We start from the raw sequence: 26,654 nt of genomic DNA on the forward strand, positions 1-26,654 counted from the left end.
ACAAAACTTCAAGAACATGATGAACATGCAACATGCATGAATTTAATCAATTTCAAAGCTTCCAATGCATGATCAAATGAGTCAATTCACTCCAAACACATGATGAATTCATGGACTATAGCCCAAATATGGTCATGCATGTGAGGATTCTAAGAAAACAACCTCAAAATTCAACAATGTATACATGCATGCATAATTTAAGCTTCAATTCAACATATTAGAACCAATTCTAGACTTAGATCACTAAAGACTCATTAACCATGCATGGTACAACTAGAATTCATAATCAAGAAGATGAATATCCTACCGTAGGTCCTCAATTTCAAGTCTAGGAGCTCAATTATGCAATCTCTCTTCAAAATCTTCAAGCCTCCAAGCTAAATTTGTTGAAATCAAGTTTTCTCTCTCTCTCTCTCTCTCTAGTCGGTTATGGCTGAAGAAATGTGTGATCAAGTGTAATAAAACTTCAACATTGTCTTAGGTAGTGGCCCACTAAGTGACAAAATGGTAGATAAGTCCAACTAATGTAATTTAGCTTATTTAGTCCAATTTAATCATACCAAATCAAATTTCAATTAAACATACCATAAAATCACATAAATTCTAATTAGCATAAAACACTAATCAGTTTCGGATTCGGCTGCCGATAAGGCCTTCAATTTGCAGTTTAATACATAAAACATGAACTGATCATTTAGCAGTCAAACAAATAGATTTGCATTTAAACTAATACACTCAATCAATTAGTTCAGAATTTCAGTCAATCAGTCGCTTAACATGCTTAATCATAGGTTAGCACTAATCAGTGGTGAGGGTTGTCACACATAGCCATATTAGAACTCAAGTTTAGGTGAGCATCACGTAAATGTGACAGTATCCATCCAGGCAATTTAGAACGTTTGTCATGACGGCTATACCTGAACAAATTAGAGATGGTCATCAAAACATAGAAGGAATAAAATTCCCCCAAAATGACAAGTTAATTTGCCAAACAAATGGTTAACTGTGAATCCTCCAAGCATTGCCATGATGAAACAAAATCTAGTTAACATGCTTTACAAACTTGATGCCTTAATTTTTTGGTAGACAGTACCTTACATACTAGCAAATATCAATAGACTTAAGAATAGCAAATTACAGCTTGCATGCATTTGGCACTAAGGTTTCTTCCATCAAATGTTCCTTAATAATATCCTCCCAACATTTTTGTTGGTTCCCCACAGACTGGATGGCCAACAATGACATTGGTAGACTATTCAGTCAACATAATTTCACAACTTCCATTTAGCTTGGCAAGCTATCTAAATTTAGTACTTTAGAATTATTTATCGATAGATGAAGCTAATAAGAAGACCAATCTAAATTAACAAAAAGTGCAGAATCTACTTTTAGCAATCAAATGCCAAACATGGATTTGATTGTCACGAACTTTTGATTATTTAGTTACACTTCTGAGGTACATAATATCTTTGATTGATAGGTAAAACCCCAGGACTATATACATGAAGTAGGACCAGTATTAATAATTCCATAAAAAGAATACCTTTTGTCAGCAAAGATCATTATCCCATAATCTGCCTTTGAACGGATAACTCGCCCCACACATTGAGCAGCTTGTCTCTGAATAAATGTAGTCCCATTATTGAAGTTCATAATTATTTTTCCAAAAGAAGAAGAAGAAGAAAAAAAAAACATAATTATCACACAGCCAACACGTGCAGTACAAAAATACCAGAGCGTCAAAAGTCAGAAAATCGCCTTCCTTTATCTGGAAAGTCTCCCTCTAATACTCCAAACGTGCAATCAATATTCTGCAACAATCAAGAAAATAAAGCTTAAAGGATCAACATGCCTAGGCAATGAACTTCATAAACATATTTGGACACAGCTGCTGATATTTTCAAGTACCAAGGCTGCAAAACAGTCGTAGCAAATCACCTGCTTAATGTATACTGAAAAGGGACCCCAAACATGATAACAAGTCTACCATAATGTCTTTCAAAATCAATACCTTCTGCCATTTTTCCCCTACAAGAATACAGTAAAATAACAATCATAGAATCTCATCAAAACCTGATGTTTCTCTATCAGTATTCAGTTGACAATCAAATGAACTGTTTCAACATAGACACCCCATTATTATTTGCTTTAGTAAATTTGTAAAACCATGAGAAAAGCATGCAGACAAATTTTTAATTTTTTGTCCTGAATTTCAATAAATAGCAGGGCTTACTTTGCCACAATGTCACACCATAATTTCTGATTAACCTCTCCATTCTAATACCAAATGAAATCGAAAAGGAAGAGAAAAAATGCCATGCTCAACAACGGTTCATCCAAAAACCACACTCAAATCAAACCAATTCCATTGTTCCACAGTCGGTCATTAACCAAGACAAAACTAACATTGAACTCTACTACTATTGGCCAAAACAATTGAGGACTTGCGTAAATCTCATTTCACATCCAATACCCATCATGAAGATGCTAGAAAACCCTAAAGAAGAACAAAAAGAGTAAAAAATAAATTTTCCCACTTGATGTAGAATCTATGTAAGACTTAACTCCAACAAGACAAAATTCCTAAACAAACGAATCAAATTGTAACTTAAAAAAATTACAACCCAACTCAAGATAGTCCTCTTAGAATATAATGACTTTAACCAGAAAACGGATTATAAGCAAACAGAAATTTTTATGAGCATATAAAATCACTATAAAATTTACACCACTATAAAATTTTTATCAATTTGCTTCCACCACTATAAAATTTCTAAACAAAAGCACTGAAAATTCCAGAAAAGGCGTCTGATCCAGTCAAAGAGTTGAACTTTCAGAATGTAAAGACTAACGAATTATAATAAATTCAAGCTGATGAGACCAATTAAACTCTAATAACATCTTCCATGATGAAATAAAAAATAAAAACACAAAACAAAACCAAAAAAAAAAATAGAAAAACAAACTAACTCCACCACCAAACATTGCACTACTACATCCAGATTAGCAATAGCATCAAAGTGGTTGTTCAGAAAGAAAAAGGGGCAGTGTAATTTACAAGCCACTTATCACAAGCATAGAGGACTGTATTTAACATATTCTCAAACAATAAAAAATATTCCATCCACTCTGAAATAATGATATCCACTTGAGCAACTGGAAGCTCAATTTCCTCAACTTTTCCATTCAAAACTGTAATAACTATAGTAATTAAAATGAGAAAACATAAAAAGGCCAAATCAGTTAAGAAGTAGAAGCAAAAACTGAAAAAAATTATGAAATTCATTGTTCCTAGTGACATCACCATCTGAAAAGCCGTTTACTTTAACAATCTCTTGTGCCATGTTTGCCCCTGCTTTTGCACAAAATAGTGACAAAATTCCAGTCCCGGCACCCACATCAAGGACTATTATGTCCTTGAGCAAGAAATTATTTTTATAAATAACATTTTGGTATGTCTTAGTTCTCACTGCATCCTTTAACATTTCCAGCAATGCCAAAAAATCAGTAAGAGTAAAACATTGAATCTTGAACAAAACAATAAGTAGAAGCTAAATATATGCCAAACCTAGATTCATAATCAGGAGAAAAAATAATTACCACTAATAAAGTGATCAAAGGTGACAAAAGATATTCAAAAACACAAAAGAAAAGGAGGGGGAGCAAGCAAGTGATAGATGGTGTGAGCTTTACAATTCTAGCAATGATTGCAGTTGTATTAATCTTAGCCACCAAAATATGCAGTTATGCCAGTGTAAAGTGTGTTAAAGGTAAACAAAGAAACTACTTCCAAACACCTAATTCAAAGAAAGGAACTAAGAATTTAAAGTAGGATCACACCCCTATATCTCACAAAATTGAACAACCAAAGCTAAATTCATAATCTAAAAAAAGGTCTACTCAACCACCATACATATAATAATAAAGTTCCACAATCAAAATCAACTGATTAAAAGAAATGAACACAAACCCTAGAAGACAAATTGACAATCAAACAAGAAACAGAGTATGGTACAATCAAACAATCAAGAAAATTGAAGAAAGTTGGGAAAATGTGGGTAAAATTGGAGAGACATGCCTGTGATCTTGTCATTTACAGCTGCATAGGAGGAAGAATCAAATAAGTAAGAGAACCCAACTCCAATTGGTGTCTCCAAATACAACATATTTGTTTTTGCGGACCAATAAGCACACAATCACATGAAATCAATTCTTAGAAGCCAAATCATCTATATAACTTGTAAGGGTATCATCTATATAACTTGTAAGCCAAATCAATTCTTATACATAATGTAGAGAAATGCTAGAGACTTCAAAATTTAGACCCACAAATTCATCCGCAATGATGTGGCAAGGGAGTTGGGCCTATGTACTTGAATGTGTGACAAATCAAAAATTGACATCTATCGTGCACATCATTGTGGATCAAATTGGGAGAGCATTTTTTGGGGTCTTAAACATTTTCCTAAAATATATTAGGTTGCATGCAAGGTGTAAAAATGTATGACACCTTTTGTATAATTAAATCACAATGCAGAGATGCAGGCCCATAACTAAAAGTGTGGCAAATGCTAGCATGGTGAAAAAAGTCATTGAAAGGTGATGAAAGCTCCATCTCTGAAAATGATAAGAGCACCAACAAATAAACCCCAAAATGTGGCAGTACAATACTGACAGCTCAGAGCACCCAACACTCTGCATGGAAACCTATAAAATGGGCCAAATTACCATTATCAAAGATGCTTTAAGAAATTCATCTCGTTTCCTTAATTTCTTTGCTCTCTTTACCCATGTCCACTTCATTGCCTCTGCTCACAAGGCACCCAGTATGGAGCAAGCCAGGAAGCTAGCCTCCCAAAATCTATTCTTTTTTTCACCATCAACCCCTTTAAACAGGGACACAAAGCCCACTCATATGAGTTCTTGAAGCAGAGCCAAAAAATCTCAATGCCCCATAGGGGGCATTACGCTGATGAGGAAGAGTATCAAACTCTTTTCAAAACACTATTTAAAAAAAAAATCAAAAAAAAAAATTTATTTTATTTTTTAAAATTATTTTTAGAATCATGATTTGAGTGTGGAGTCATGTTTTGAGTTATGAGTTTTGAGTTGAGTTTTAAAAAGAGAAAATTTATTTGGTTATGAATTTTGAAAAAAGTTTTGAGTTGTATTTGAAATTTTTTAGATTTATTTTTTTAAATATTAAAAAAATTTCTTAATTTTATTTTTTTAGGGTAAATATTTTATATTTTAAATATTTATTTATTTATTTTAATATGCACTATGTTTCATACATTTGTGTGCTGTATTTTTTTAAAAATATTAAAAATTTTACAAATTTTTTTTTATTTAACTATATAATTTTTTATAAATATTTTATTTTATTTTATAAATATATTTTTAAATATTTTAATTTTTTTTTTGTTATGTGTTTGATTACGATTTGAGTGTGGAGTTTTGAAAATAGTGTGAAGTTTCAAGTTATGTGTTTAGTTATGAGTTTTGAAAACGCATAACAAAACAAATATTCTCTTTTAAAAACTCAACTCACAATTTCACAATTAAATCATAACTTTACACTCAAATCATAATTTCAAAACTAAACCAAACGGAGCCTTTTTAAAGGGATTTTAATGCTCATGTAGGTTTCCAATGAGAGGTTAGGAAGGATCTTCGGGAATAAAATTTTCATGTATATAATTCTACCAACTATGAATTATCAGTGAATAGGAACGACAAGCTGGTAATTACAGTAGATGTCCCAATACCAAAAAAATAGCAAATTGAAGACTCAAATTTTAAGAGCAACAGTTTGCTAGTTCGCACTAGTTTGAAGCTATATGCATGAAGTCGAACAACATGTGAGAAAAGAACTTTATCATTCCCAAGAAAACTTTTTTTTAAAAAAAAGGGAGTCCAAAATGCAATATACATACAGATTTAATGACAGAGCAAAATGGGCAAAGATGCAGCACGCCTAGCAGCCTCATGTGATCCTTTTATCTTGTTCCTCAACGTCCTACATAAACTTGTTGTTAACTAATAAGCATGGTAATATTTTGAAGAGCACTATAAGGTGCACACATTACATCTTTACTTGCGAAAAGATTTATGAATCAACAATGAGTGAGTCCTACCTGAGATGACACTGTACAAAACTTATTAGCTATTTTGGTCACCTTGGAACTCAATATAATATTAGTTTGAAAACAATTCCAAATATGGCCAGAGGGAGCTATCAAATGAGATATTTCAGAATCATCTCATACGAATCTTATTTTATTTGGTAAATTGGTTATTTTCAGCTTGGGAAAACAGTACATATAACAGAGGAACAAAGGGGAAATGAGAAGGAAGATATTGCATTAATACTTTGAACCAGGAAGCTAACCACTTAGACCAACAATAGCCCTCAAGTTAACAGGGTAAGCGATCCCATTTCCATATTTTCCCTAGGCAAAACAAGTTGCAGAGTAGAGGGCAGTTGCAGCACCCATACTAAAACCCCCGATACCAAGTTTAACTATAAATGAGTTAATACAAAAATAAATAAATAAATGAAAAAGTATAGAATTCCTAAACAACACGGTGGTAATTTATTCATGATAGTTGATGAAACTTTTTATCATGATAGATAAATGAACTACTAACTAAACACATGGAAATTAAGTAATTTAATGGCCTATAATCAATGAAGTAACAAGGCAGAAGCTTACTATTAGCAGGCTCTGTAGCATCTAAACCTTCGAAATCATCAGGACTATCTTCTGAAAGTTCTCCAACATCAAACCCTAACACGAAACAACAAAAGAACTTTAGATAATTGTATCAGTATCTCAGCATTGGAAGAAATCTAAGCTTTAATCTTACATGCAGTGCGAGGGAATCCACCAAGTATAGCCACTGGGAGAGTAGGAGCAGTTGGGCATATCCACTTGATCTGCATCATAGAATTTCAGCATAAAAAAATGATAAGTACCAACTAAGTTTTGCAAAAATCAAAGAACCATATACCTGTGCATGGTCACGAGGCTAAGCATAAAGTTCAAAAATATTTCAAGGGATACGTGTCCTTACATTTGGAAGAGCAAGTTTTTCCAAGAGTTGGGACCAACTGCAATAACAAACACAGCATAGAATAAACATTCTAATTATGTGATTCCTCAACTGAATATAGCCTAAAGCATCAGATTTAGACAAATATATTGTAGCAAACTTACTTAGAAGTTTAGATTAGCATAAAAATAGTAACTCGCACAAATCCTGCTGAAAGGTAACGATATTGAAAACTCTAAAATTGAATAATTTGATACTATAATACGGAATACAGAGGCACAAAGACTTGTATGGCAGGATATGAAAAAGAAGGGAATAAAGAGGCACAAAGACTTGCATAGCTACAGATCTCTTGTGCAAGTTTCGAATGTGGATGTTTAAAATGTCAGGATATCTAGTATAAAAATGCAAAAGTTTTGCTCATCTCTTGTATTCCTTTATCTAATGTTGTGATAATCTTCATTTTTGTATTTTTCAGACTATGCCTGAAACAATCTTTCAAAGAGCTTTATTTGCAACAAAACTCTTCTATCTATAACAATACATGCCCAATTTTCTATTCTTTGAGACAAAACTCTTCTATCTATAACAATACATGCCCAATTTCAACTTCCAGTCCAATAGATCCCAATGAAACTACCAGATAATGTGTGGCACTTGAAAACAACCTCATTAATGAGAAGCTTCTAAAAGCACACTAGAATGATGCCCACCGATGCTTTCTAGTGCTTTGTTTTAAGTAAACACACACAGCTTAAGACTGTCTAGAATCACTTCAATGATGGTTTTGGTATGCTTCTTGCAGAAGCCTTGAAAGCCTTTTGATTTTAACCCTAGGGTTTCAGCCATTAGCATCCATTTTGTACATCAGTGGGGTCTATGTAATTAGCTGCTGGAAGACTCGAACTACCAATTAATATCAGTTCATCTATTGTGATACACTTTGAGATCTTTCCGAAAAATTGATAAAATCACAAAAGAACAAAAAAAATAAAATAAAATTATAATACAAGATTAATTTGAATAATGAAGGGGACAAATGTAAATTTTCATGCATTAGTAATTTTGCATAAAAAAATTCAGTTCATATAACGTTCAAGATTCAATGGAATATTTATTGCTCAAATTCTCAGCAACCAAACAGAGAAAAGAACCCCACATTGACTATTTGCTTCATTTTTTCATCAAAAAAAACAAAAAAAAAAAAACCTTTATGAAATTTTTTGGGAAACAAATAGAAAATTGGAGTGATTAGAGGAGTACCTGAGAGGGAGGAGAGAGTCGAGTTCGTACTGGATCTCATTGTGAAGACAAAAAATCATTCCCCTTTTCTCATTCCCCTCCCCTGACCTCTCCCTAGCAACCCCTTTGGTAACCATCCTCCAGGACCAAACTCAGCAATCTCCTCGCCTATCCTCCACTTCGACGATCCAACTACTCCTTCCCAGCCCCTCTGCTATCGCAGAACCATGAGAGAGAGAGAGAGAGAGGGGGGGGAGAGGGGGAAATCCGAACATACCTAGATCAAAGCAAAGAGAAAAGAATAAGAAAACCCTTCTCTTTCGAATCGTTGATCGCTACTGGCACCGAACCAGTCTTGCTGCCGAAGAGATAGCACCGTTCTAGGTCGAAGTCTCACCGCTGCCCAACCAGTTTCCCTTTCTAACCCTTTCTTTTCTCCCTCTCTTATTTGCTGAATAGCAACATAATTTTTTTTAAAAAATATTTTTGGTGATTGGCGCTACAACATTTTATTTTGGCGCCTATTTTTTTTTTTGGATCATATCATTTAACGACATAAATTGTGCGTCATGAAAAGTGAAATATGTTTAACGGCTGGTATATGTGGGCCGGGTATAGTTGATGTATTAACGACATGCTATATGCACGTCATAAATTTTTTTTTTATTTACGGCTAACATTGCAAGCCGTAAGTAAATCATCATTATTAGCATTCACGGCCTACGCAATAGACATGCCGTGGTTGGAAAATTATTTACGACATGAAAAAAAAAAAAGTCGTAAAAGTGAGAAATCGCGGCTTGCATTTACTGTATGTCGTTAATGTGGAGCCGTAAAAACTCAGTTTTGTTGTAGTGAACAGTCTCATACCTAGAAAATTGCTGGTAACTGAGTTGGGGTTGGCCAGGTAGTTGATGAATTTTGTCCGATGCAGAGACAGAAGATGAAGAAGAAGACTCTACTACTTCCATGGAAAGGGTAATTAGTTGTAACAGAGATGGGGTATGGATCTGCAATCTATGTGGATCACTCACAGATTTGTGTGGATCGACTCAGATCTCGGCCTACGGTTGTCAAACCTACGCTGGAACATGGCTGACGCCGCCGTATCTCGCAGCATCGGCTAGGGTTTTACAATCAGAATTGTGTGTGTGTGTGTGTGTGTGTGTGTGTGTGTGTGTGAGAGAGAGAGAGAGAGAGAGAGAGAGAGAGAGAGAGAGATGAAATAGAAGATGTAGGGAGAGACGGTGGTTCTAGTGGCAAAGTAGGTGGGGAGGAGACGCGTCGCCGGAGGGAAGGGGAGGCGGTGGTTCTGTTTTGCGTATTTTAAAGAGGGAGAGGAATGGGTTTAAAGAGAGATGAGGTTTGGTTGTGAAGGAGAATCTGTGTGAGAGAGTGAACAATCTGTTTTTGTTTAAACAGAGAACAGGCGGGCGTTATTTCCCTCTAAAATTTTCACACCTTTGGCGACTAAAAATAAATTTGGTCGCCAATTAATTTTATAAATCATTTGAAACGACTTCCTCAAAATATTTTAGTTTTTTGGCGACAAAAATATTTTTTAGTCGTTGAAAATAAATTTTTTGCCACCAAACTTTTGGTTGCCAAAGATAAAATTTAAATTTTTGTTTTTCATTCGGCGACTAAATAATTTTAGTAGCCAAAACTAAATGTACATCGACTAAAACATATTTTAGTTGCTGAAAATAATTTTTTGGCGACCAAATTTTTGGTTGCCAAAGATAAAATGTAATTTTTTGTTTTTCATTCAGCGACTAAATAATTTTGGTAGCCAAAACTAACTGTACACCGACTAAAACATATTTTAGTAGCTAAAAATAAATTTTTGGCGACCAAATTTTTAGTTGCCAAAGATAAAAAGTAAATTTTTGTTTTTGATTCGGCGACTAAATAATTTTAGTTGTCAAAACTATCTATATTTTAGTCGCTAAAAATAAATATTTTACGACCAAACTTGTTTCGAGGGGTGTGGTAGAGAGAAGGCTGAGACAGATCAGGAATCGAGACGAGGACTCAAATCTGATTCAGATCTCGACGATCTTTCGGATTCGGCGGAGGCACCAGTGGAGGTGAAGGAGGATGAGCCCAGCTGGTGCGGTGGGTGTTTAGAGGGGAGAGAGAGAGAGAGAGAGAGAGAAAGAGAGAGGCACTGGCAGTGAGGTGGGGGTGAAGGAGTGTGACAACCCCCATCTCTGATTAGCATTAATTCATGATTAAGCATGATAAGTAATTGATTAAGATGAAATCATAAATTGATTACATAAGTATGTTATTTTAATTGCATTCTTATCTGTTTGATATAGGAAGGTCTGTTCGTGTTTTGATTTTTAATTTGCGACTTGAAAGCCTTATCGGCGACCGATTCAGAAATTGACTCGATTTTTATGCTAATTAGGAATTATAGAATTTCATGGTAAGTTTAATTAAAATTCAATTTGGAATGATTAAATTAGAATAAATAATGTTAAATTAATTGAATCTAGGTTATTTACACTTTTGCCATTGAGTGGGCTCGCTCTAGATCATTGTTTTGTTCCTATTTCATATATGTTTGACACCTTTAGCCTCCATCTTCTTTCACAAACTATGAGAGAGAGAAAGAGTTGGAAGAAAAGTGAATTCAACAAGAGAATTGCTTGAATTTAGAAGTAATTGAAGAGGATTTGGAAGATTAGGCTTCCACACTTGAAAATTCGAGACTTAAGTTAAGAATTCACCCTTTTAATTGTGAAATTAAGTTGTTTCATGCATGGCTCATGGAAAAATTGGAGACTAAAGTCAAGAAATAGCCTAAAGAGTAGAATTGAGAATCAATTCATGCATGCATGTCTATATCATGGAATTTTGAAGTTGTTTTCATGAAATTCTTACTTGCATGCCCATTTTATGGTTGTACTCTAGAATTCATCATGTTTTTGAATTCAATCTTGTATTTGATCATGCTTTGGAGCTTTGGAGTTCATGAGAACTCATGCATGACATGTTCTTGTCATGTTCATAAAGTTTTAATTGAAATTTGGTTCAATTGGCACACTTTTGGTCTTGAATTTTATGAAATGATCTTTAAAACATGTTGTGTTGTAAGTTTCTAAATGTTTTCTAGAAATCTGGCCCAAAAGGATGAGTTTTGGCATGTTTGATGCACGGTTCGAAGCTTGGGAGCAAATCTAGAAAACCCGGCATTCGGCTCCCTCGCTCGAGCGAAGGATTCCACACTCGAGCAACCACCTTTGTTTTCAGACTTTCACTCGAGCGACGGAACGCTGGCTTAAGCATAAATCGCAAGCTCTCAGGTTTCTGCGTGTGCAGACGCACGCTCGAGTGACGAGACCTACGCTCGAGCGAGGAGCTATGTCTCACGCTCGAGCGAATATTGTGTGGAGATTTTCAGCAACCAGTACTTTTCACATTTTGCAGATCGCTTGAGCGAAGGAGTCCACGCTCGAGCGACCACAAACATTTGTCATGTCCGCTCGAGCGAAGAAAGCCATGCTCAAGCGAGACCCCTGTTTCAGCAAATTTTGGCTAAGTGTTTCAAATACATTTTTGCATCCTCATTCCATCCTAGGCATTCCTAAGTCATGATTAAGACTCCATAATGAAGTTAAAGGCTAGAAACACACTAAGATTAAGTTATGTTCAGTCCGAGTGTGGGAATTCAACGTATGTATCTATCATGTTATGTAGGTCATGCGCCTCGAGATAAGTGAATTGCCCACTTTGTCACCTAATTGGAGCTACCAATTACCTGTGAGTAATAACTCTATAAAGTTTTGTTTAACTTTAATTATTTTCTGATGATATGAGATGATGAGTTTCTAAAATGCTATGTTTGTATGAATGAATGATTGTCCAATTTTCTTTGAAACGTAATTGTGGTATCCTTAGCAGAGGCCCTCGCCCAGGGGACATAATATTGTGGCTCATGGTCATAAGGCCCTAGCCCGGGGGAAAGAATACCGTGGCCCAGGCCCTCGCTCGAGGGAAACAATACCATGGCACAGGCCCTCGCCCGGGGTAAATAATACCGTAGCCGATGTATAAGATATGTTACCCGGTACCGGAGGTTCTTTTATGGAACTTGATATGGTTGACCAAAAAGACATGTTTAAGTAAATGGACGTACCACACATGACTGAATAAGGACAAGACTATGATTCTATTTCACTATCTGTTTATGATCCTGAATTGTTATGAGACAAGTTATGGACACCATTCGTTAAAGCCTTTACTTTGTTATTATTCACTAGGCTGTCGCTCACTGTTTATATTATGTATGTAGGTGAGCAAGCTCACGACCAGGCCCAGAATTGATGGCCTAAGTTTCAGTTTTGTCAGCCAACCATTGTGCCTCCCGAGGAGGTTCCGTTGAAATCAAGTTTCATGGCTGTTTTTGTAATCACGATAAGCTATGTTTATACTCTGTTGTGTTTGGCCAAAATGTCTGGCAATGTATGTTGGGAAGTGATGTGTGAAGTTTATATCACTGTTGTAAAAATTTTTTAAATTAACCGTTCCATGTATATCTGCACAGCTCCATGGATTATGCATGTCTTAATTATTTGCTTCCGCAGCCCCTGCTATGTACTATTACGCCAAGAGGCCTTTGGTAATCCAAGGATTACTGGCCGGTTACGATGTTAAACCTATGGGGGCGGGTTTGGGTCATGACAAGGAGAATTTGTGTGAGAAAGAGAACAATCTGATTTGTTTAAACAGAGAACAGGCGGGGACAATTGGTTTCCCTCTAAAATTTTCACACCTTTGGCGACAAAAGTAGTTTTTGGTCAGCAAATGTTAATAATTGGTGACTAAAATTTTGTTGTAGCCAAAGCTTAATTAATAGCGACTAAAATATTAGTCGCCAAAGGTATTAATTTGGCGACTAACTTTTTTTTGGTCAGAAAAATAAAATATACGACGACTAATTTTTTTTTGGTCTCTGAAAATAAGTTTTTGGCAACCAAAATTTTGGTTGCCAAAGATAAAAAATAATTTTTTATTTTCCATACAGCGACTAAATAGTTTTTGTAGCCAAAACTCAATATACGGCGACTACAATATTTTTAGTCGCTGAAAATAAGTTTTTGGCGACCAAAATTTTGGTCCCCAAAGATAAAAAAATAATTTTTTATTTTCCATTCAGCGACTAAATAGTTTTAGTAGCCAAAATTCAATATACGGCGACTAAAAATATTTTTAGTCGCTAAATATAAGTTTTTTGGTGACCAAAATTTTGGTCGCCAAAAGATAAAAAATAATTTTTTATTTTCCATTCGGCGACTACATTGTTTTAGTAGCCAAAACTCAATATACGGCGACTAAAATATTTTTTGTCGCTAAAAATAAGTTTTTGGCGACCAAACTTTTGGTTGCCAATTCCACAACCAACTTATTTTTTATCTTCCGCGACCAACTTATTTTTTGGTCGTCAAAATGTGACCTTCCGCGACCAAATTTGTAATTGGTCGCCAAAATATGACCTTCTGCGACCAACTCATATTTGGTCGCCAAAATTAATGATCATTCACGACTAATTAATATTTGGTCGCCAAAAGGTAACTTTTAGCTACCAACTTTTATATTAGTCGCGGAAAGTGGTCGCTAAAAGTGCAAATTCTTGTAGTGCCTCCGTCCACCAATATATATGTGTGTTGTGCTTTTGTTGGACTAAAATGTTTTCCATGGAAACAAACAAGACAAAATATTAATCTAACTTTTTATCATTGACAGGAAGAATAAAAAACATACCCACTCATAGAAGCCAAGAAGATCTTGCAGAGTAAGTTGAATGACAAGGGAGCTGAGTTCTTTCTGCAGATGTTAAAGGGCCAAAAAAAAAAATCAATTGATATATGTGTAGTGACTTTTTTTTAAAAAAAATTTAAGCATACATAATAAAAACTTATTTCACGAACTGTTTTCATGAAAAATTTCTGAAAACAATAAACTTTGTATGAAACATCAAAAAATTGTTTCTATTTTTTGAAACAGATAAAAACAACGAGTGTATTTTTATTCTAAAAAAGATGAAAAATAGAAAATGAAAAAAAAAAATATTCAAACTAATTTCCAACAAATTTATATTAAAAAAAAAAACCTGACTTTTAAGGAAAGATAAAAAGTTGTTTCAAATCTTCAAAAACTGTCGAAAATGAAAACGGTTTTCAAATATTTCATTGGTGGAAACACAAAAATGAAAACAAAAAACTAAAAAAAGAAAAATGATAACAAAAGGAGGGTGAGGGGGAAAAAAAGAAGAAGTGATTTTTTAGAGGGGGAACCTCTCAAGGAAGAAAGAAAAAGGAGCCAAGGCAAGAGTGGCAAAAGCTTGGCGATAAGCACCGAAGACATAAGGGTTCATTCCATTAGCAATGGCTACTTTGGAGAACAACACTGTCCCTGCACCCACCAAAATATTGCATAGAATCATGTATATGTATGGTAGGTTGCTCTTCATAAACTCCACACACCTCTTCATGTTTCCCTCTATTTCTCTCTCTCTTTGTCTTTCTATGGTTGCTGCTGTTCCTAGGAGATCTCTAAGGTTGGATATGGTTTTGTATTGGTTGGCTGTTGATTGGGTTTTGTATTTTTTGTTTGGAAAATGATGTTCAGTCCGAATCGGACTGAATGCTTTCGATGTGTACTTACCTAACTCATTCCATTAAGGAAACAGTAATGCTGGAGACCACTGAAAGTGGTACTCTAAAACATCATTAATGTGTTGGCATCTATTTTAAAAATAAAAAATAAAAAAAATAAGCACAACAACACTGTGGCAGTGGATAGGGCCTACTGCTACATCATTAGTGGTAGCACTAATTAGTGCTCTTGAAATATGATTCGAACCCCCTTTTCCCCCACTCCCTGATCCCCTCTCTCTCTGATTGGTTAGTTTTTGCTTTTTTTTTTTTTTTCCTTCTCTTCCAAACACTATCTGCCACGTGTGTGTATAGGTGGTGGGGGTGATAATTGGAGGAGATCTCAATCACTTTCCTAGTGCTCTCACTCATTTTCCTTAAGGAAAATAAGATATAAAGGTCAACTTTTTAGTTCCAATGATTATAAATAAATTGATTGGTGAATGATTAAAGTACAAATGTAAGTACAAATGTGACATAGAAATGACTTAAATATTTTAATAGAGTGTTATATTACTGAGTTTAAAAAACAGATTTAATTTTTTAGTATGAATAGTAATACTCATTGGTTAATACTTTGTCACAATGTTTTAAAAATCGGACCGGTGAGTGAACTGGAAAAATAATCGGGTGGACGGGTCACCGGCTCAACCGTCGGGTTGAACCGGAATCGAACCGTGACGTCATAAATATATCAAAATTATATTTAAATAAAAATATAAGTAATAAAATTAAAAATTAAAAATTTTAATAATCTTAAATATTTCTCTTAATACTTTTTTTATTAAAAAATATAAAAATATATTTAAAAATATTATTAATTTTAATTTTAGAAGAAGAAATCAAATATTCAATATTCCCTTTCACTCCATATGATTTTAATTCAAATAATTTGATTGAAAGAAGAGCAAAAATTTTGGATGGATATCAAAATTTTAAGTTTTCCTCTAATAAATTTGATTGAATCCCACATAGATTTCTTGAGTTTTTTTGGAAGAATTTTTTCCTTATAAATACATAGAAGCTTTCACAATAATTTCAAGCTCTCAATGGGATTCCTCACAAGATGAGACCCTTAAAAGAGAGTTTCCAATTAAATTATTATTATATATATATATATAATATAATATATATATATATATATATATAAAATAAGAAAGAAAGAAAGAAAGAAAGAAAAAATACAAAAAAATACAAAAAATTCGTTTTATCAACCTGGTTTGGCGGTTTGACCGCCGGTTTTTCCGGTTCTCTCAAAATAGGCCGGTTTTCCACTATGACCGGTTCAGTGGGTGTACCCAGACCGGAACCTCAATCGGTCGGCGGTTCAACCGGTTGAACCGGCCGGTCCGGTCCGATTTTTAAAATCATGCTTTGTCAATCCTATAATGTTAACCAATTAAAGTGTGAAATGATAGTGAGATGTCGGACATTATATTTGGTTGGGGGATTTAGTAAGGAATTTGGAAAAGAAAAGAGAGAGAAAAAATTGTGTAAAATTAGGTAAAATGTAAATATATTTTATTTACGTTTCATCTGCCTTTTTCCTTTCTCTTTCTAAATTACATCATAAATTTTCCAATCAAACACAGTAGGAGTGTGTAGCACCGCTCTTTTTGTTTTGGTTAGTCGCTTGCCAACTCTTGGCATAATGCTAAAAATGATTAGGTTTGTATTTCGATGCTAACTTAGATATCACAACAACATATAAGAGATTTCGAAACTAAATATTTTGATTCCTAAAAATGAAAATTTTGTTACAAAAGACATTTAAGGACCAATTTCCATCATCGTGAGGATAGTCGTTAAAAGGTCTTCCCGAAAAGTCAAAAACAAGCCTTTTAAGGACAATTTTGAAAATGTCACTAATAAATAGACTCTTAAGAACAAAATAATTTGATCTCAAAATGATTTATTTTTTGAGACAAAAAATTTGGTCAAAAAAGGATATTAATTCATCACTAATATTTAATTTTTGTTGCTAAAAATATAATAACGACACTTTTTGTAACAAAATTATTTGGTCCCTATAAAATAATTTTATCCCTAAATTTTGATTTTTAAAACTTTAATTTTTTTTGTAGTGTATGATGGATTTGTATTTGTGTGATGCTTTTGCACTCACATCTCTTTATTCATGACTCAGTATTTTGTATTTTGATTTTACAATAATAATTTTTTTTTTTTTGGTGATAAAAAAAATAAAGGTCCAGATATTTGGAAACACACAAAATCTCTTAAGAGTTTATAAAAGAGAAGTCTATCTGGCTAGAACCCAAATTCAACTTATAGTTAATTAATTACTTAATTAATTTGTTATTGTTTGAATTGTACATAAATTTAGAATTTTTTTAGTAGAACTAAGTTAATTAATTTGTTAAATTAGACTCTATTTACATTTTTTTATATAAAATCATTAATAATATCAAAATAAATAATTTTTTAATGTGAGAGAAATAATAATTGAAGAACCAATATACCACTATAGTAGTCTTCACAATTTCTAAATGAGAAAATAAAAATGTGAAGTTTTATATTGTGAAACTTGTATATATATTCAATATGAACTAATCTAAATTACTTTAACATGATCCGATAACTAATAATTTATATATATATATATATATATAATTTGGATTTCCAATTATTTGATGTCTTTACCAAAGTCCACCTAAATTTAAATCATATTTCTAAATTTTTGCCTAAGAAATATTTAGTTCAAGTGTTAAAAAAATTCAAATTAAACTCAAATAGCTCGGATTTTTTTTTTATTAATATATCCGAGATTGCTCAAGTTGAAGCCATCTAAATTACACTCCCTGGAGTTGATGTAATGAAGTCAAATTATGTGTCAATTTGATCCTTGTAGTTTACATAATGTGTCAATTTGATCCACGTCAAAATTAAGCAAATTAAAACAATAAGGACCAAATTGACATATTGTGTAAATTACAGAGACCAAATTGACATATTGTGTAGATTTTCTATTCACTAAACTTAATAACCGTTATTTATTAGACTAAAATAACATAATCTGTTAAATTAATGGACAAAATCGAGCAAATTGAAACAACATGAACCAAATTGACACATTGTGTAAATTATATGGATCATTTGCATAATTTACCCCTTAATCTATTATGATGAATAAAAACAGCCTAAATATTAATTGTGTTTGACATGTAAAACTAAGTGTAAATTTATTTATTTTTTTATTTTTTTAAAGGATCATATTTGGAGCAGGTTTGTAAATAAGAAGCTATTAGAGTAAGAAGGATTCAAATTCAGATTGGCCATTATCAAATCTATCAAATACGACTTCAAATTAGGATATATAGTTAATCGGGTAGGATTTTTTTCCTGGATCCGGCCCGAGTCTGTCCGTTGCCACCAATGTAATTAGTCATGCCGGCATGTCTTATTGAAATTATGTACGAGATTTTATAAATTTAAAAAATATATATTATAAATATTTTTAAGTAATTTAATATTTTATCTTGTGGTATATTTGAAATTTATAAGTTAATTTTTATGTTTATAACTTTTTAAATTATTAGTTTAAAAAAATTAAAAAATATATAAATATCTATTTAGTATAATTTTGATAATTTGTATTAAAAAAAGTTAAACTTGATTAAATGAGATTAAGGGGTGGTTTGGGATGATCTAAATAAGTGCACTTTTTGACTTTTTGTGAAATATGAGTTGGGTATGAGTTGGGTTTGAAGTGATGTGGTAGAGAGATGATGTGACTTAAATAAGATGATGTAACTTAAATAGGATAGCGACTTTTTGACTTTTTTAGAATACCCCAAACAATACAAATTTAAAAGTTATAATCAAGACAAATATATAATTTTATTATTAAATGTGAAATGAAGTGATATTTAACAATAATTAATATGAAGTTTTTATTATTAATTCAATAATTTAAGTTACATTTCTTTTGATTTCAATTTCATAACTAAAAATACTATATGAATATAATACACACAAACATTTCTAGTCTTTAAAAATAAGAAGGTTTCAAAATATTTTCAAGCTTTCATCATTTTTTTTTAAATTTTTTTTTATCAAATTAATTTTAAATTTGAATAAATTTTTTGATTAGATATGAATTACTTTAATTTTTTCATTAAATTTTTATCAATTTAAAAAAAAATTCATTCTTATATCAATTTTTTTTTCTTTTCACCAATTTTGATGGAAAAAATAATAATTTTCAACGTTTCATCTTTTTAAATTTTTATCAAATTATAATTTGATAAAAAAAATATTAAGAGTTGAAGATTCACTTAATTATAATTATAGTGAAATAACATCTTGAAGTAGTTAAAGTTTGAGTATGTGGTTGGTTGAATTGTATAATTTAATTAATTCTCTTCTTATATTTGTTAAAAATTGACACTTATGACTACAACATTATAACTCAGATTACGGAAAAAATTTGAGGTGTCAAACATTTTCCATTTGTAAATATCCTACATATTAAAAAAAGGAAAAAAAAAATGTCTGTAGCATTTGATAACGTTAACGTTTTTTGTTTATTTTCACAAAAATTTTATAAACTAGTTTCTGTTTATTTTTAAAAAAACATAAATTACAAATGTGTTTGATTTTAACAAATTGTTTGAAAATTTTTAAAAACATAAATTAAAAAATATGTTTGTTCAGGCCTAAAATATTTATATTTATTTTTTATTGTTTATGATAATGGGATCATACCCATTATAATTGAAAAAAAAAATTAATTGAAAAAAAATAATTGAAAAAAAAATTGTTATTCAAAATTTTAAATTTCTGTTTAAAAACTAATGTAAACTCATTTTTTTAGTTTACGTTTTTTCCTCAAATTTTTAAACTGAGACAACCATTTATAAATCAAAAAAATTATCAAACAAGTTTTTATGACAGTTTTTAAAATTTTTTTAAATATAAATTGAATACTGAAAATTAAATGGTTACCAAACAGACCTAGCTTTTAGATATGTGTTATCAGTTTTGTTTTATGGACATAAACAATTGATATTTCAATTTAAAAAATTTAAAAGTAAAATAAAAAATAGATTGGGTTTTTTAAAAATAAAAGAAACTATCTAACTCTTCTATATAATATTTAAGATGGACTATATCATCACATAAAAAAATAGAAATTATATTTAGTGATTATCCGTATATATTATGCTATTATATACAACTATAGCTGTAACAAATTAACTATAATATATATGAAAAGTTATATTAAGTTTTCATTTTCAATTAATTAAATTATGATTAACAAATTAACAAATAGCAGTAATGGTATAATGAGATAAAAAAAGGATAAAAATAAAGAACATAATGATATTTAAAAATTTTAAATTACCTAATTATACAAAAATCTAATGTTATTGTAAAATCTTAAATTCTCAATAAATTTTCACATTTTCTATAAAATAACATGGCAATAAAAATAAAAAATTTGATACCCATTTTTTTATTTCAATTTTATGGTTTTCATTGAAGAAAACAAAATCCGATCAAAATCATTGGCTCAGAACAGACATAAATACTTCAATTGCAATCATAATCACCAATAATTCTTCTCCATCACACAAACCTATAAACAAACACATAAATCTCACTAAAACCGAAACCAAAACCAAACCAACAGTAGAGAAAGAGAATCACACAGGAAAAAAAATAAAATTAAAAAACAAATAAATTTATGGAGTGAGTGAATGTTACCTCCAACAACTTAGACCTCACCTAATCCAATCCGTTAGCTTCTCTACAGTACCTGCGAAGTCTAGAAGTTGGGATGACTGATCAGATTGTTCTTTAAATAAGACATGAAAATTGATTAATTTATCTCATTAAGTGATTTAAAATTTTGATAGATATACATAAGAAAAACAGATAATTATATTACTAAATCATAATTCAAATTTAGATATTGTCATATTTTTTTGACATCCATATCTAAATTCTTATCTTTTTTTTTTATTTTTGTGTGGTTTCTATTTATTTATTTATTTATTTTCAATTTATTTAAGATGGAGTTGTGGGTTTCTACTTTTTTTTTAAAATTTAATTTATCTGTGATTTCTATTTGATTTTAATTATTATTATTTAGGTAAGTTATGATGAGAGTTAGATATGTGATAAACATGTAAGTTTTATTGATTTAAAGTATGATGGTGGGAGATATTTTCAAATTAGATTTGTTTAAATAAATTTTAAAATTTAAAATTGGATATTGAGCTGCAAAAGAAAGATTTTAACTGAATAAAAATGAAATTTATTAATTTTACTTGTTTGTATATCTTTTTTTCTTTTTTTTGGTTATGTTATATTATTAGATATTCACAACTTTCATGAAAAATATTATCTGATTTTTTGGGAAAGAGAGAAGGAAGACAAGTTTTAATATTTATTTATTTTTTGGAAAATGGGTGAGAGAGATTATGAAATATTTTTGTCATCTTTCCATTTGAAATCCATAAATTAAGGGATAATTATTATTTATAAAATAATTAAATAAATAAATCAGTCAATAGTTTTTTTTAATCTATTTTATAAATTGAAAAATCAATAATTTTAGAAAATTGATTAATTTGTCTCATTAAGTGATTTAAAATTTTGATAGATATGCATAAAAAATAGATAATTATATTACTAAATTATAATTCAAATTTAGATATTGTTATATCTTTTTGAGTTCCATATCTAAATTATTATATTCTTTATTTTTGTGTGGTTCTATTTATTTATTTTTTTTCAATTTATTTTAGATGGAGTTGTGGATTTCTATTTTTTTTTTTAAAATTTAATTTATCTGTAGTTTCTATTTGTTTTTAATTATTATTATTTAGGTAAGTTATGATGCCAGTTAAATATGTAATAGATATGTGAGTTTTATTGATTTAAAATATGATAGTTGGATATATTTTTAAATCAAATTTGTTTAGATAGACTTTATAGATTTTTAAAATTTAAAATTGGATATTGAGAAGCAAAAAAATATTTTAACTAAATAAATAAAAATCAAATTTATTAATTTTACCTGTTTGTATATCTGATTTTTAATTTTTTTTTTTTGTTATGTTATAATATAATATATAAGATATAGATAGATATATTCACAACTTTTATGAAAAATATAATCTATTTTTTTAGAAGAGAGAAAATGAATGCAAGTTTTAATATTTTTTTTTTTTTGAAAATCGGTAAGAGAGATTATGATGGAGAGATTATGAAATATTTTTGTTAGCTTCTCATTTGATATTCATAAATCAATGGATAGTTATTATTTCTAAAATAATTAAATAAATAAATCAAACAATAGGTTTTTTTTTTAAAATCTATTTTATAAATTAAAAAATCAATAATTTTAGAATGAGAGTTTGGATTTCTTAGGAGGCTTGTCATTAGAAACTCATTTTTCTTATATAATATATAGATAAATAGATATAGATATAGATATTTATATTTATTTAGATATTTTTTTAAGGGATATTTACCAATAAATCTCATCTCACAAACAAGTACTCCAATTAGTCTCAAGTTTTTTTTATTGGTCTGTTAAGTTCTATTAGCGCAGTAACCGCAATATCGTACTGTCCCAGTTCCACCGCCCACTTCAAGATTCGCCCAGAAAAGTATACCCTCTCAAACAAAGCTTTTAATGGGAAAGCTGTGAGGACGATTATGGAGTGGGCGTGAAAGTAATGCGACAACTTCCTTGATGTCATCATCAAGGTTAAGGCCAGTTTTTCCAATGGAAAGTACCTGGTTTCTGCGCCCAGCAAGGTCTTGCTGACATAAAAGATGGGCAGGTATTGGATTCCTTCCGCTCAGACCAACACTACACTAACTACGTGCTGTGAAACTGTCAGGTAGAAAAAGAGCTCTTCTCCAGGTATTGGGGTTACTAGCAATGGTGGAGAAGACATGTATTCTTTCAAACTCTTTAGGGCGCGGTCGCATTCTTCATCCCACTCAAACTTGGCCTTTAGTGCTTGGAAGAATGGCCGACATCTGTCTGACGACCGACTTATGAATCGGTTGAGCGCAACTGCCATGCCAGTGAGATGCTGCACTTCTTTTACTGAGTTGGGCCTCTCTAGATCCTGAATTGCTTTGATCTGAGAGAGGTCGGCTTCTATACCTCGGTTGGTCACCAAGAAGCCTAGGAATTTGCCAAATCCTACGCCGAACGCACACTTAGATACATTAAGGCGCAACTTGTTCTTCTTTAGGATCTGAAACATCTCATCTAGGTCCCTAAGATGGTCCTTCTCATCCCTGCTCTTGACCACCATGTCGTCGATGTAAGCTTCTATTGTTCTGCCTAACAATGGTTCAAACATCTTGGTGATCATCCGTTGGAATGTTGCCCCTGCGTTTTTTAGGCCAAAGGGCATGACCTTGTAACAATACAACCCTCTAGAAGTTGTAAAAAAATGTGACCTCTTGGTCTGGTTCATACATAGCGATCTGATGGTAACCTCTATACGCATCAAGAAAGCTAAGCCAGTTGTGTCCTGCTGTCAGATCTACCAATTGGTCTATCCGTGGGAGGGGAAAGCTGTCCTTTGGGCATGCCTTGTTGACTGTTTTGTAATCCACGCAGACACACCATTTTCCATTCTTTTTTGGTACTACTACGGTATTAAAGATCCACCTGGGGTAGTGCACTTCTCTGATGGCTCCTGCCTCTAGAAGGTTTCCCACTTCTTCCGCCACTATCTCGGCATGGTGGAGTGCTGATCTGCGAGTGCGTTGTATAACTGGTCTGGCAGTTGGGTGGACATTTAATTGGTGACAGATGAAGTTTGGATCAATGCCAGGCATATCATAAGGTGTCCAGGCAAACACTTCGATGTTAGACGTTAAGAATTCCATGACCTCTATTCTCTCAGTACTGGACAAAGACGAGCCAAGCAAAAAGAATTTTTTTGGGTCTTTTTCATCTATTCTTACCTGTACCAAGTCTTCCACTGCCTTTTGTTCAGCGGCTTTGCCAACATCTGCAAACAACTTATTGCTCTTCGGTTCTTCTACCATTTGTACATATCCCTTGGCAGCGCGGCTGCCATTTACTGTAACGAAGCATTGTTTGGACATAATATGGTCTCCAAAGACCTCTTCAATTACTCCGACTTCGTTGGGAAACCACATTACTTAATGGTAGGTTGACGCTACCGATCGCATGGCATGCAGCCATGTCCTTCCCAAGATTATGTTGTAAGTGGAAGGGACTTTCAATACCCAGAATTCCACCTGTTTCGTCATGCTTCCTGCTCTGACTGGGAGGATTATCTTGCCAACTGGCCACTCTGGCATTGAATTGAATCCGATCATGGGGGATACGGCGGGTGCCAAGTCTTTATCCTCTAGTTTCAGTTGTTTGAAGGTTTCGTAATACATTATCTCACATGAGCTCCCTTGGTCAATCAAAATCTGTTTGATGTTGAAATCCTTGGCGCGGAGAGTGACAACTAGTGCATCGTTGTGAGGGCAATATATCCTTTCCAAGTCTCTGTCTGAAAAAGATATGACATTCGTGGCCTCTGTTCTCCCTTTTTTGGTGGCAGGTTGTGCACTTAGCACCTCCCTTAAGTGCTCAGCCTTCTTAATCATTTCCCTGAGCTCACATACTCGCTCAGGTTCGAATACCCCATGTATTACGTTAATCACGCCTTGAGGTGGGGTGTCGATTGGCCTTTTGTTTGGGTTATCGTGGTTTTGGGGGGCTGGCTGTGTCCCTCTTTCTATGTAGTAGTCCAGGTGCTCAGCTGCCACTAACTCCTCCAAGTGTTGTCTCAACGGCGTGCAATTTTCAGTGCGGTGCCCCTTTTCATCATGGAAGGTGCACCGGGACCTTTCGTCATAGTCCTTCTGTGCTTCTCCCAACTTAGCTGGCCATCTGACGAAAGGTTCATCGCGTATCTCATTGAGAATCCGGTAGATCAGTTTTTTGAACACCGTTGTGATGGTAGTGGGGACTCTTAACCATCTTTTGTCTGAGTCCTCTCTGTTGGCCCGCCTGCCTCGCTCATTCCTGCTGGGGCGTTCTACCGTATTGACTTTTGCCGCAGTCTTTTTATCTGCTATCGCTCCTGTGCCAGATTTTGTTTTAGCACGGGCGCCATCCTCCTTCACCAGAATATGCTGGTACACTCGCTCCATCAAGGCCTCCATTGTGAGGGGTGGCGTCATAGTTATGGAATCCCTTAACTTGTTTCCGACTGGTAGCGCCTTTTTGTACTGCGCGATGGCAAGATTGGTGGGGCAATCTCCTATCTGGTTGAAGGTCTCCCAGTAACGACTGTTGTAGGATCTCAGCGTCTCCTTGTCGCCCATGTCAATGGAGAGTAGTTGATCGATCTACACTGGTGTTTTGGTGTTCATTCTGAACCTAGTCACTAATGCTTCGGCCAACTATGCCCAGGAGGCGATGCTGCCTTCTGGTAGCCTTTCGAACTAGGTTAAGCCTAGGTCGCCAAGGCTGGATGGGAATAGAATGCACATCAAAGCCTCGTTCCGCCAGTATACTGTCATAACCTGGCGAAAGTGGCTTAGGTGCATGTAGGGATCTGTCTTCCCTTCGTAAGTCGTAAACTTAGGCTGGAGGAAGCCGGAAGGTAACGACGCATTCTCAATTACTGGAACGAACAGCGAGCTATGCAACCTTGCTAATGCTTTGTCCGTTGGTTCGTAGGCAAGGCGCGGTATTGGCATTCCTACCTCGATGCTTCCGTGCATCCGAGGAGCCAACCGCTGAAGGGCTGAAACTCTGCGCGGGTCGTGTGCCCTGACATCCTCCTTCTACCATGCCCTTTCTTCAAGCACAGTTCACAAATCAGACGATCTGGGAAACTCCGTCTGCCTGGATGACGTCTGGTGCGTGCGCGAGGGCCGATAAGTGCTTCCTTCAGTATATGACCTCTCAGGTCTCATTCTCTTAGACCTGGAGTAACGAGTCCTGGACGTCCTTGTTTGAGTGTCGCTTGTTCTAGGCCTCTTACTCTCTGTTTGTGATGGCGTGGTGTGTCTACCACGACCTTCCGAGTGGCGAGGGGGTGTACTGCCTTTGCGTCCCTCTCCTGTCGCCACCCATTTTCCTTTTATCTAGCGCTTCATCAACTCCATGTCCGCCGCCATCCTTCATATCAACTCATCTTGTTCCTTCACGTGATCCTCTAGAACCTCAGGGTCAATCCTCCGCCTCTGCCTTTCGGGGCTCTGAGAGTGACGGGAGCTGTTACCCCGCCTTCCCCTTGTATCCCTCCGGGGCTTCTGTCGCTGGGGTTCTAAATCCGCCATGGAAGGGATAGAAGGCAAACCTTCGCGCCTCCCACCCCCCTCTGGGGTTTGTCCGTCGATAGCGGACTGCAGTAAGTCTTCATTGTGCACCATTGATCTCAACTAAAGAGGAAAGCTTGATCAATAGGTTTGTTCTTTGTGGAATTCCCACAGACGGCGCAAATTGTACGAGCACGAAATAATTCTTCTCGTATGATCCTGTTGATCAAGCTTGTGTTCCTCCAAACGTCGTCGTTTTGCTACCTAAAAACACAAACGTGAGCTAACCGGCGGGTGTGTGCCGGAAACCCCTCCGATGCCTAAGTCAGCACAATAGACAATAGACACAAAAGCTCTGTGAATTCAGGAATCAAAGTTGTGTTACCCCTCCATAGGTGATGT

The 26,654-nt window shown here is 33.6% G+C and overlaps 1 protein-coding gene and 1 long non-coding RNA gene across 2 annotated transcripts; both read right to left on the bottom strand.

Annotated features, from left to right (window-relative positions):
• Positions 1 to 1,540: 1,540 nt before the first annotated feature.
• On the bottom strand, positions 1,541 to 5,199 carry LOC114315560 (uncharacterized). Its single transcript, XR_014332862.1, has 3 exons — positions 1,939 to 5,199; positions 1,733 to 1,811; positions 1,541 to 1,620 (listed from the first exon to the last, which is right to left on the bottom strand). It is a non-coding gene; the product is annotated as an uncharacterized LOC114315560 (long non-coding RNA).
• A 355-nt stretch (positions 5,200 to 5,554) lies between these two features.
• LOC114315561 (uncharacterized) lies at positions 5,555 to 7,167 on the bottom strand. The gene is made up of 3 exons (XM_028262159.2): positions 7,078 to 7,167; positions 6,871 to 6,940; positions 5,555 to 6,791 (listed from the first exon to the last, which is right to left on the bottom strand). Exons 1-3 carry the CDS (start codon positions 7,144 to 7,146, stop codon positions 6,601 to 6,603), a joined length of 330 nt encoding a protein of 109 aa, XP_028117960.2. The 5' UTR covers positions 7,147 to 7,167; the 3' UTR covers positions 5,555 to 6,600.
• Between the last annotated feature and the right edge of the window lie 19,487 nt (positions 7,168 to 26,654).

Source organism: Camellia sinensis, chromosome 6, assembly GCF_055761805.1.
Source record: "Camellia sinensis isolate YWXY chromosome 6, ASM5576180v1, whole genome shotgun sequence".
Taxonomy (NCBI): Eukaryota; Viridiplantae; Streptophyta; class Magnoliopsida; order Ericales; family Theaceae; genus Camellia; species Camellia sinensis.

Coding starts and splice junctions, on each gene's coding strand:
- LOC114315561 (XM_028262159.2), bottom strand. CDS start 7,146: ATGTTTATTCTATGCTGTGTTTGTTATTGCAGTTGGTCCCAACTCTTG. Junction 6,941..7,077: donor AAAAACTTGCTCTTCCAAAT/GTAAGGACACGT, acceptor TCTATGATGCAG/ATCAAGTGGATATGCCCAAC. Junction 6,792..6,870: donor TGGATTCCCTCGCACTGCAT/GTAAGATTAAAG, acceptor GTTTCGTGTTAG/GGTTTGATGTTGGAGAACTT.